Below are 12531 nucleotides of genomic sequence, written 5' to 3'. Positions count from 1 at the left end.
AAATGAGAGAAGAGTGTGTGAGCACTGGCCTTGAATTCTATATGCTCTTGTGGTTTGCTCTATTTGACAATTGTTAGGGAAGATGGGCAGTTGGATGGATTTGGTTGATTGATTTTGATACATATTTGTCGGATTTGCCTTGAATCGTATATATTAGTTTAAAATGTATTTGGGGTGAAGTATTTATTTATTTATTCATTGCTTTGCTTAGGGACAAGCAAAGGTTTGGCTTGGGGGGGTTTGATATGTTCATTTTATATAAAGATTTACCCCCGTCCCTTGGTCATATTTAGGAGTATTATTGGCTCTTTGGAGCCACTTTTATTACTAATATGCGTTTTCTAGTGTTTCCGTAGTTGTGGTATTGTTTTATAGGAAATTGCAGATTTGAAGCATTTTCCCGTACTTATTTGAGCCACTACGAGCATTGGAGTGGGATCGCTTTATTATGACCATATTCCGTAGCCCAAGGCCGCGTTGGAGCAATCAAACCGGTGATTAAGGGCTCGGTGAAGAAGAAGAGTTCGTGGCATTGGACCGAGTCTTAAAGACCCAAAGAGGAAATGCAAATTGGGCCAAGAACATAGCCCAAGTGAAGAGGTCCAGCTTGCCTGAGAGCTCGCCCGACCGGGTAAGCCCTCGTCTGAGGCGCGCTCGGCCGGGCGAGGCATATAGAAGAAGGGCACTTCTTCGCCCGAAGGCGCGCCTGACCGGGCGCGTGTTTCTGAGATTGTTTAGCGATTTTTAATCTTTGTTTTAGCTTAGGTTTCCGAGCTTAAGTATAAATACGCTTTGTTAAGCGGGATTGAGGATCTCTTCTCAGTTAGTTAATTCTTAGTTTTTAGTTAATACTCTTGTTTTCTCTCTATACCTTGAGTTTTACGCAATTCGTTATTTCCGTTTACTTTGGTAACGATCTCTTCCCCTTTTATTTTCAGTAATTTAGTTGCTTTGATTTATTATGCTTTGTTTAATTGCTTTGATTAGTTTAGTGTCAATTATGCACAAGTAGTTTAATTCTAGGGTTGTGGGGATCCATAAATAATATGAAGGGGTAGTTTAATATCGTTGATTGTCAATGCTTGATTGATTTCCTATTGATTGATTTAATGCTATGCAATTAGATTAGGCCTTGTATAATTGTATGACTTATGCAATATTGATTCGAGATTCGACAGATGAGAATTGATGTTTAAGGCTTAGTTTCAATAGGCAGGTTAATTTATAAATGGTTAAGTCAAGATTCAAGAAATGCGATTTAATAAAGGTAGATTAATTTTATGATTATAATACATAGCGAAAGCTCTTTATAATCTGGTTAGTTTATGCATTGACGATTGATTATTGTGTTTTACCTTGAAATATTATTTATTGGTGAACCTATACCCTAGGCTTTTTATTATTGATTAATCCCTTAGTTTAATTATAGCCTTTAGTATAATTCTCATAAGTAAGGAATTATTTTTGAATAGGTGATACGACTTTAGCCTGTCAATGCTTGTATGCAACCCTTGTTTTTCTGGTTCACAACCATAATTACATCGAGTGACACCGTTTCACCCTGAATTTTTAGGTGCACAATCATAATTATTGATCTATTGATCTTGGTTCTTGATATATTCTAACCTAAAACATGCCCATTAGCAAGATGATGAGAAGAAATGAAACTATGACAGTCTGTAGTTGATATATAATGAAGTATTTAGTTATTTAATAATATTGGCCATTAGATAATGTACTATGATCTAACTGAAAAAATTATATAGATTTCCAGATGATTGGCATTGCAATTGGAATGTTCCTAACTAGGTGCTCAAAATGCACATAGCAAAACATGTGCGTGCAAATTTTCACAGGACAATACAAAGATCTACCAAAACACAGCCAAAGTTTGTCCTGTATGCATTACACTAAAAGAATTCAAAGTCCAAATATTTACCGCCGCCTGGCTTCATGTCGGTATTGGCCATTCTTTTACTGACACTACCAACACCAACACCAACACCAGCTCCTACACCTGCACCTGCACCTGCACCTACACCTGCGGTGTCAACCGGCCCAAACTTACCTGGCAACTCCATCTCCATTGGTCTTGGTATCTCTGGAGGTGTGCTGCAGCGTATCAGAGCCCAGTTAACCCCTTCGAAGAATGGGTGTTGCTTTATTTCGGTGGCACCCCTCTTTACTCCAAGTCTGTTTTGTGGTTCTTTCACAAGCAATCCTCTAATCAAATCTCGACTTGCATAGCTTGTTGCTGGAGAATCTGGAAATTTCAGTTGCTGCCCCACAACGTTAAAGAGAGTGGCACGATTTCCTGAGCCCTTGAAGGGGGTTTTTCCATAGAGTAGTTCGTGCAGAAAAACTCCAAATGTCCACCAGTCAACAGCACTTCCGTGGCCTTCTCCCTTTATAATTTCCGGGGCCAAGTATTCGTGGGTTCCAACAAAAGACATGGACCGGGCTTGGGTTGGCTCAGCAACAAGCTCAGGAAGAGTTCTGGATAGAAATCCAGGCTCATTCTTTAGTTGTTTGGTTTTTTTCTTGCTCTTCTTAGGAAAGATTCCAGGAAGGAAACACGCAGGTTGGATGCAAACTGCTGAAGGTTCAATACAAGCTGGCTGTACACAGAATGCATTTGGAGGGCCAGAATCAGAGGAACTTTTTACTAGGGTGGGGGAGACGGTGCAACGCAAGGAAAGGTCAAAATCAGAAAGCATGATATGCCCGTCATCACGAACCAAGACATTTTCTGGTTTCAAGTCTCTGTAGATAACTCCAAGCATGTGAAGATACTCAAGAGCCAACAAGACTTCAGCAGCATAAAACCTATACGATAGGGAGGAAAAGGAACAGAGTAAGAAACAAGGAACTCCAAGAAACAAATACAACCACCATTCTACTCGTGAAAACTTAATCATTTTCATGAGCAAGATAGAATTCGCAATTTTATTAAAAAGCAATAATATTCTGATCAAGTGATTCAAGTCCTTTCAACTAACTTCAGAACAATCAATAACAATGAATGGAAAGTAGAAAAGATGCCTCAATGTGAGAGAACAGAAGACCTATTCTAGCTCACAAGTAACATCCATAATGGTATCCAAAGAAGAAGGCATACTTCAAAGACTCTAATTAAAAGTTTTTTACATATCAGAACCCTCCATATGCATTGTTTCCATGGAATTCTGAGATTAGCTGATACAATCACTGGATCTCAAAACCATCCATCTCAACCACTGATATTGATCCTGTAAAAAGTCTAACCAGTAATCATACTGAAACTCCACTAAATAGCGAAAGCTTACAGCACTGGTACCTCTTGGTGAAAGTTTTGCAGAAAAAGAGAAGAGGAAATGGGAAAAATGCCTTTTAAATATATACAAATACAAGGAATTGTACCAGCAGCATAGTGTTGTCATATGTAGCAAAATAGATAGCACAATATCATTCTTGAAGCAGTAGAACCATATAATATTCACACGACAACTGCGTTTATGTTTTGAATCATACCTTGCTGCATACTCGGAAAAATGTTTGCCTGGCTGGCGTTGTCTTAAGGTGTGAAGGTCACCTCCTGGACAATACTCCATGACCAAACAGGAAAACCTGTCAGTCTCAAAATGTGTATACAAAGTCGGTAAAAATGGATGATCAAGCAGTTGCAGAATCTCTCTTTCTGTTTGAGCTCTACTCAACTTCTTCCTAGCAGCAAGAGATGCTTTGTCCATTACCTTCATAGCAAAATAGCAACGGGTGCCACTCAGCTCAGACAAATAAACACTTCCAATGTCACCACAACCAAGCCTCTTGAGTAGCCTAAAGTGGCTCATACCCAATATTCCATCCCGAGCTCTGATGGCCAGGATAGCCTTCCATCTAGGATCATTCCCTTTGTGTGGCTTATTAGCACTTCCAGTAAGGTTGCTCCAATTACTATCATCACTGAGGCCACTACTATCACTTGCTCGACTCATGCTAGTTTTGGCACTTTCAAGAGAGTCTCCGCCTCGAATACTGCATTTTGTACTCTCACAATTCCTTTCAAAGCTTAGCATTCCATCGCTCGTAATGCCATCACTCCTATAAGTGCTGGCACAACTATTAGCAATGCTCATAGATCTAACTACGCAACTATCAACACTACTTAGTGGACTTGGTGGCAATGAAGCATCCCAAACACATTCTTTTTCATCGGTATCTGGAGGGAGAGAGGCTTCTGTATTTTGTGAAGCACGAGGAACCAGAAATGGAGAAGATATTGTGTTCAAGTCATTTGGTTCTTCCGCCAAGCTGTCAGTAGGAGAGAGAGCAGCTGGGATTGGTTTTTTTGGAGGAGCTTGGATTGAAAGATCATCAATAAAAGGACCCTTCACAGACATGCTCTTCACCAAGGATACAGCATCTGACTTCTTCTGACTGATTGGCACATACACTGGTCTCATCAAATCAGTATCAACAGGTTCCGGAGGATGACTAGCACCTGAAAAGGAGCTTGAGCCAACACCATCATCAACAGAATCAACACTATGATTCGATGTGATAACATCTAACATCAGATCGTCCTGTTCTTGCAGGGATATTTTTCCCTTCCATGGTCTCGTAGGCACAGGAAAATACAAGTCCTGAGCATCTCGTCCCTTGGATCGACTCAACTGTTCTCTAGCAGAAATAACTTTATTCCCTACTATCACACTAGCAGAAGACAAGTGAACTGGAAGCGACTTCAATTCCGGGATCCTCTCCATATTGGATGAACAAATACCATCACAAACAGCTACAACCGCAAAACCAGCTCTGCATACAGCAACAAAATTACTGTGAAAACCTCAAAACAAAATATCATCATAAAAAAACAGATTTAGACATAATCATCTATACTTAGAAAGTTGGAAACTAGCAAATTTACTTGTGATGCTAAAAGCCAGAAAAAAAATCCAAACACAAATATGGGAAGAAAATTTTACGATACTACAAGCTTAGCTTCTTACTTAGATTTGTGATGTATAATCATGCACACAATACAAAACCCACCATATCCAACTCTAATAAGAGCATTAAAACTTCGAATTTCGACATGAAAAGAAGAACACAGATTAAAGCAACATAGTAGGAGGCCATCAAATGCTTAACTTGGGTCACAATCATGACATAATAATATACTATGAATATCACCTACAGAAAGAACAATCTATGCAAAAAAAAGCAAAACCCATGATTCCCTAAAGAAGAAAAAGTGACAGATTCTCTGATTATACTTCGATTAGGTCACAAATAAAATTACACACAAAACAAAAGGAATAAAAATACCAAAATACTGACACAAATTTGAAAAACCAGAAAACCCCATGAAACAAATACGCAAAATTAGCAGAAACTAATCAATATTATCAAGCTTAATTAGAAATTAATGAAGTGGGCATACATTACCAACTAAACAAAAATAAAATAAAAACCTGAAAAACCCATCAAACAAATACACATAATTAGCACAATCTAAACACAATTATCAAGTTTAATTACTGATTAATGAAATGGAAATACAGTTAAAAACCCAAAATGCTGACACAAAACTAAAACCAGAACCAAAAATCTAGAAAACTTTATCAAACAAAAACTCAAAATTAGCAAAAACTAAACAAAATTATGAAGCTTAGTCAATGATTAGTGAAGTGGCCATACATCAAAACCCTTCAAATTGCTGCTACCTTCACAAAATGTGGATCTACAGAAACCCACTTGAATTCCTAAACAAATTTAGAGAAAATAAATTGAGAGAAAACCAACTTTGAAGAGTTGGAGAGAAAATTCAAGTCTTAAAAGAAAAGGAAAGAGAAAAATTGGGAAAAATAAAAATGTGAATGTAAATAAACAAAGAAAAAGGAAAAGCTGAAGTTGTTGTTGTGTTGGGTACTGCTGCTATAAACTCACACTCAAACAGTACATACAAAACAAGCTCCTTTAACTTTATCAATTTTTATTTTTATTTTGAATATTTATAATAATAATAATTATAAAATGTTTACCTTTGAATTGTTTTGTTGATAAGTATATTAGGTGACTCGTACTTCGTAGCTTTGTCCGCCCGATCGGGCGGACATTGCCCGGTCTGACCGGGCGGAAGAAGAAGAGGTGCCTGGCAAATTCGTTGAAGAAGCTGCTCTCGCGCCCGACCGGGCGAGCCTTCGCCCGATCGGGCAGACCTTGCCCGGTCTGACCGGGCGGTGGGGGTTGGATACGTTGAAGCATTCGTATGGAGTTTTCTTCTCGCGTCCGATCGGGCAGACCTTGCCCGGTCTGACCGGGCGGAGAAGGAAAAATACGGAACGCGGATTTTGCGGTTTTAGGTTATCTTATTTTATTATCTTTTTGCCCAAGTATCTTTTAATTAGGGATTAATATAAAACCTCCCTAATATCAGTATTAGGGTTAAGAGAGAGAGAGTGAGAGCCGTTCTTGAGAAATACAAGAATCATCTTTGTAATCTTTGCAGTTTATAGTGAAATCATTCGATCTCGGTGCCCGTGGACGTAGCTATCACATCGATAGTGAACCACGTAAATTCTTGGTGTTGTTCTTATTGTTTGCATTGAATTTCTTTATTGTTTTCTTGTTTGTTTTCGACCTTTGCTTCCGCTGTCGCACAACAATTGGTATCAAGAGCTCAGGTTCAATCCTTGGAGAGTTTCTTGAAGATAACAATGGCAGGAGATTCAACAATAAGAATTGAGAAGTTTACCGGGAAAAATAGTTTCGGGCTATGGCAAATTAAGATGAAGGCTCTGTTAAAACAACAGCAGATATGGCGTCCGTTGGCTCCAAAGAGTACTACTTCGGAGTCAGGAGACGGACCGACTGACTCGCAGTTAGAAGTTATGGAAGAGAAGGCACACTCTACCATATTACTTAGTCTTGATGATCAAATCATCACGGAGGTTGCTGATCAGGAAACGGCGGCTGGATTGTGGCTGAAGCTGGAGTCATTGTATATGACTAAGTCGTTGACCAACAAATTATTACTGAAACAGCGGTTGTTTAGCCTCCGGATGCAGTCAGGTACTTCCTTACGGGAACATCTAGAAAAACTTAACTCTATTTTGCTTGATTTACGTAATTTAGATGTTAAAATTGATGATGAGGATGCTGCGTTGATTTTACTTGTATCTCTACCGTCTAGCTTTGAGAATTTTGTAGAGTCTTTTGTTGTTGGTAAGGATTCTATAACCTTAGAAGAAGTGAAGGCAGCACTTCATACTAGGGAACTCAGAATGAAAGCTACGAGTGATAATGGGGATAATGGTAGTGGGTTATTTGTTAAGTCCGGAAAGTCTAAAAAGAATAAGGGGTTTAACAAGGGGAACAATGCTGGGTCGGGTGCTGGAAACGGCAAGGATGGATCTAGTAAAACTACTACTAAAACATGTTATTACTGTAAAGAACCGGGTCACTTTAGGAATAATTGTCCGGTGAGGAAAAACAAGTCCCAGGCTGCTGTAGTTGAAGAGAAACCGAATGAGAGCTATAATTCAGAGGAAGATTTAGCATTAGTCAGTTCTGCTAGGTCTGATGATTTATCTGATAACTGGGTTCTAGATTCGGGGTGTTCGTTCCATATGTGTCCACGTCGAGATTGGTTTGATACATATGAACCTCGCAATGGGGGTATGGTTATAGTCGGTAACAATGCTCCATGTAAGGTCACAGGTATTGGTTCCATGAGGTTGAGGACTGTTGATGGGCGGAGGTTAACTTTGACTAATGTACGGCATGTTCCTGCTTTAGGAAAGAATCTGATTTCATTGGGTACCCTGGATGAATTGGGGTACAATGGTGTGTTTTCAGATGGGGAGTTGTGTATTTTCAGAGGTTCTGAGTTGGTACTTAAGGGTATCAAAAGGAACACCCTCTATGTTTTTGAGGGTGTTACACTGCCTAGTTCTGCGGTTTGCGCATCTGTATCTCACCAGGAGATGACTAAGATTTGGCACATGAGGCTTGGTCATATGGGGGAGAAGGGGATGCAGCTATTGTCCAAGAGGGGTCTTCTATCCGGGGTCAAGGTTGCCAACCTTGAATTTTGTGAGCATTGTGTGTTTGGTAAGAAACACAGGTCAAAGTTCAGCAAGGGTGCTCACATTACTGATGCAGTGCTCGATTACATCCATTCAGATTGCTGGGGTCCATCTAGAGTTGAAGGTATGGGAGGTTACCACTATTTTGTGTCATTTGTTGATGACAAGTCCCGATACACATGGCTTAGGTTGCTTAAGTCAAAGGATGAGGCCTTCAAAGTTTTCAAGCAATGGAAAGCTTTGGTGGAAAATCGACAAGGAAGGAAGATCAAGAAGCTACGAACGGACAATGGGCTAGAGTTTTGCAAAGACGAGTTTAATCAGTTCTGTGCAGATGAGGGTATAGGTCGGCATCATACTGTCAGGAAGACACCACAGCAGAACGGTGTAGCAGAACGGGTTAATCAGACACTGCTAGAGAGAGTTCGATGCATGCTCTCTAATGCAGGGCTTGGGAGGAGGTACTGGAGTGAAGCTGTGTTAACAGCTTGTTATGTCATTAATAGGGGTCCTCATTCTGGAATTGATTCCAAGATTCCGTTTGAGATCTGGAGTGGTAAGTTGCCTAATTTTTCGAATTTGAAGATTTTTGGTTGTGTTGCTTATTATCATGTTATTGAGGGTAAGCTGGATCCACGAGCCAAGAAGGGGTGTTTTGTTGGGTACGGGGATGGTGTGAAGGGGTTTAGAATTTTTTCACCTTCGGAGGGTCGGGTCATTCTTAGTAGGGATGTTACTTTCGATGAAAACACCATGTATTCAATTAAAAATGCAGAGATTTCAGATTTGAGAAGGGAAGGAGACAATTTATTACAGACAGATGGGGTACTTGAGGTACATCAGTCTACCATTGCTGATTTACCTCGGGTACAATATATTGATGATGATGCTGATGTTCCAGTGCCGGGTACTCCTGAACCTGAGATTACTCCTACTCATTCTAACTCTGGGGATGAGGTGGAGCAATCTAATCAGGGGTCATCTAGTCAACCTGACACCATTCTTGAGATGCCTAAACGAGTTATCAAGAAGCCTGTTAGATTGATTGAAGAGATGGAGGGAAGAAATTGCTGTGTTGATGCGATGACAGGTTATGCATTGAGTGTAGCTGATGATGTAGAGTCATTTGAACCTGCCACATATAAACAAGCAATTAGTTGTAGTGAGTCTGCGCAATGGCTTGCCGCAATGGGTGAAGAGATGCAGTCTCTTTACAAGAACAGAGTGTGGGAACTGGTAAAGGTACCGGAAGGGAGGAAGCTTGTGGGTTGTAAATGGATTTACAAGAAGAAAGAAGGGTTGTCGGAAACTGAGCAAATACGTTTTAAGGCTAGGCTAGTTGCTAAGGGGTTCAGTCAGGTAGAAGGGGTTGATTTTGTTGAGATATTCTCACCTGTGGTTCGACATACTTCTATCCGTGTGTTATTGTCAATTGTAGCACATTTTGATCTTGAGCTGGAGCAGTTGGATGTTAAAACGGCTTTCCTTCATGGCGATTTGGAGGAGGAGATTCTGATGAAGCAGCCCGAAGGATTCGAAGCTCCTGGAAAGGAACACTATGCCTGCAGATTGCTAAAGTCATTGTATGGACTTAAGCAATCCCCCCGACAGTGGTACAAAAGGTTTGATTCTTTTATGGTTTCACAAGGTTTTGACAGGAATTCATATGATTGCTGTGTGTATCATAGTAAGCTGGATAATGGTTCCATGATTTATCTTTTGTTATATGTTGATGACATGTTGGTTGCCACAAAGAATAAATCTGATATTGCTAGATTAAAGGAGATGCTTAACTCGGAGTTTGACATGAAAGACTTGGGTGCAGCTAGGAAGATTTTGGGTATGGAGATCTACAGGGATCGGGCTAGAGGTAAGCTTTTCTTGACTCAGAAAAGCTACATTGAAAAGATTTTGTCTCGTTTTGGGATGGAAAAATCGAAGCCTATAAGTACGCCAACTACTGTTAGTTGTAAGTTGTCTTTGTCTATGTCACCTCAATCAGAGGAGGAGTTGTCTTATATGTCTAGAGTTCCATATGCAAATGCGGTTGGTTGTTTGATGTATGCTATGGTCTGTACTAGGTCGGATATTGCGCATGCCGTTAGTGTTGTAAGCAGGTTTATGGCTCGACCTGGGAGGGAACACTGGCAAGGGGTGAAAAGGATTTTTCGCTACCTGAGAGGGACAGCTGATATTGGTCTTGTGTACGGGAATGATAAGGAATGCTTGGTCACTGGGTACAGTGATTCTGATTATGCAGCTGATGTGGATACCAGGAGGTCTGTGACTGGTTATGTGTTCACTTTGGGTGGTTCTGTGGTTAGTTGGAAGTCTACATTGCAGTCATCAGTTACGTTGTCAACTACTGAAGCTGAGTATATGGCTTTAACTTCTGCAGCTAAGGAGTCTATTTGGCTCAAAGGCCTAGTAGGTGAACTGGGTATTGCACAGGATTTTGCTACAGTGTATTGTGATAGTCTAAGTGCGATTTGCTTAGCTAAAGATCAAGTACACCATGATCGGACGAAGCACATTGATGTCAGGTATCATTTCTTACGTACTGACAAGAGGATTAAGGTGAAGAAGATTGGGACTGCTGACAACCCGGCTGATTTCTTCACTAAGCCTGTTCCGTTTAGCAAGTTTAAACATTGCTTAGACTTGCTAAATATTGATTACTACGTGATGTAGTAGGCCCTGAGGGGCGAAGTTGGGGAGCTCCTGGTGTAGGTGTGTTGGCATTAAGGTGGAGCTTGCCCGGGGCTTGTGATGCAGGTGGAGCATTATGAGTTGTTATACTTGGAGACGAGTATGTGATGGGTCTTGGTTGAAGACTTATCGGGATGTATGGCTTATGCATGAGTCTTGCATCGGGTTTGGCTTGAGATGTTTTTTCACTATGTCTTGATGGGGTCGTTTGCTGACTACGAGTTCTCGTCAAGGTGGAGATTGTTGATAAGTATATTAGGTGACTCGTACTTCGTAGCTTTGTCCGCCCGATCGGGCGGACATTGCCCGGTCTGACCGGGCGGAAGAAGAAGAGGTGCCTGGCAAATTCGTTGAAGAAGCTGCTCTCGCGCCCGACCGGGCGAGCCTTCGCCCGATCGGGCAGACCTTGCCCGGTCTGACCGGGCGGTGGGGGTTGGATACGTTGAAGCATTCGTATGGAGTTTTCTTCTCGCGCCCGATCGGGCAGACCTTGCCCGGTCTGACCGGGCGGAGAAGGAAAAATACGGAACGCGGATTTTGCGGTTTTAGGTTATCTTATTTTATTATCTTTTTGCCCAAGTATCTTTTAATTAGGGATTAATATAAAACCTCCCTAATATCAGTATTAGGGTTAAGAGAGAGAGAGTGAGAGCCGTTCTTGAGAAATACAAGAATCATCTTTGTAATCTTTGCAGTTTATAGTGAAATCATTCGATCTCGGTGCCCGTGGACGTAGCTATCACATCGATAGTGAACCACGTAAATTCTTGGTGTTGTTCTTATTGTTTGCATTGAATTTCTTTATTGTTTTCTTGTTTGTTTTCGACCTTTGCTTCCGCTGTCGCACAACATGTTTTTTCATGGGAGCTGCAAAAGGAGGGAGAGAAGGTGGTCATGTGTTCATTCTAACAGCACAAGAATGGAGGAGAGAGAAAGTTAAAAAGGAAAGAGAAGTGGGATCAGTGATTGTGATTCCAGTATGAGAAAAGGAAGGAATTCCATCCATTGTGGGGTAGATGGACCCCATTAATGTTTCTTCTTTGTGCTACACTTCTTTTCATACAGATAATTACTACTCCTCCCTCTCTCTCTTTCTTTCTCAATGTTATGGGAGAAGGGGATGGGATTGGGGTTGGATAACTCGCTATGGCTAACTTGTTCTCCATCGATCACCACCTTAACTCTAGTACATCATTTTAAGTTTGTTATCCCTAGATTCCTTACTAATAAAATTAAGTCCATTACGATACTAGCTATTAAGTCAGGCTAGTAAGGTGATTTTGGGTGGTGATACATTAATGAGGGTAGTGATGTAATTTTGGATAACGATGGAGGAGGGATTGTTTTGGATTAGGAGTTAAGATCGTTATACGGTGTTTGTTTAGGAAATTGACGGATCACATTCAGCGTGGCTTTTTTACATCCCCTTATATATATATATATATATATATATATATATATATATATATATATATATATATATATATATATATTGGCTTTATGTTTTGCAAAATTACAAAATGAAGATGCTTTTATGGCAATAAGATTTCATTGTCTTGAAAAGGATATTGAATTATTTTGATGCATTGGTTACTATAACTACATCATTACATGATTACTTTTCATAACTATGAAATGCATAAGAAAAGCATCAAATAAAATTATCCCCCAAAACTTATTTGCCACATGTCTATTTAAAATTGTCCCAAAACTTCAATTTTTAGTAAGCTACTAGGTATGGCTTTTGCATTAC

At 40.2% G+C, this 12531-nt stretch overlaps 1 protein-coding gene across 2 annotated transcripts; it reads right to left on the bottom strand.

Annotated features, from left to right (window-relative positions):
• Positions 1 to 1746: 1746 nt before the first annotated feature.
• LOC110690209 (serine/threonine-protein kinase D6PKL1-like) lies at positions 1747 to 11859 on the bottom strand. Of its 2 annotated transcripts, XM_021867041.1 has the most exons (4): positions 11631 to 11859; positions 6024 to 6032; positions 3511 to 4794; positions 1747 to 2826 (listed from the first exon to the last, which is right to left on the bottom strand). In XM_021867041.1, the coding sequence occupies exons 1-4, from the start codon at positions 11672 to 11674 to the stop codon at positions 1911 to 1913; spliced, it is 2253 nt and encodes a 750-aa protein (XP_021722733.1). In that variant the 5' UTR covers positions 11675 to 11859; the 3' UTR covers positions 1747 to 1910. The 2 variants fall into 2 exon arrangements, with proteins under 2 accessions (XP_021722733.1, XP_021722734.1); XM_021867042.1 differs by lacking the exons at positions 6024 to 6032; positions 11631 to 11859 and adding an exon at positions 5680 to 5940.
• Positions 11860 to 12531: the final 672 nt, after the last annotated feature.

This window comes from Chenopodium quinoa, unplaced genomic scaffold (assembly GCF_001683475.1).
Source record: "Chenopodium quinoa cultivar QQ74 unplaced genomic scaffold, ASM168347v1, whole genome shotgun sequence".
In the NCBI taxonomy this organism is placed as follows: Eukaryota; Viridiplantae; Streptophyta; class Magnoliopsida; order Caryophyllales; family Amaranthaceae; genus Chenopodium; species Chenopodium quinoa.
The sequence above is the reverse complement of the archived record's forward strand: the minus strand, read 5'-3'. Positions and strand labels throughout refer to the sequence as shown.

Coding starts and splice junctions, on each gene's coding strand:
- LOC110690209 (XM_021867041.1), bottom strand. CDS start 11,674: ATGACCACCTTCTCTCCCTCCTTTTGCAGCTCCCATGAAAAAAC. Junction 2,827..3,510: donor TTTTCCGAGTATGCAGCAAG/GTATGATTCAAA, acceptor CCTATCGTATAG/GTTTTATGCTGCTGAAGTCT.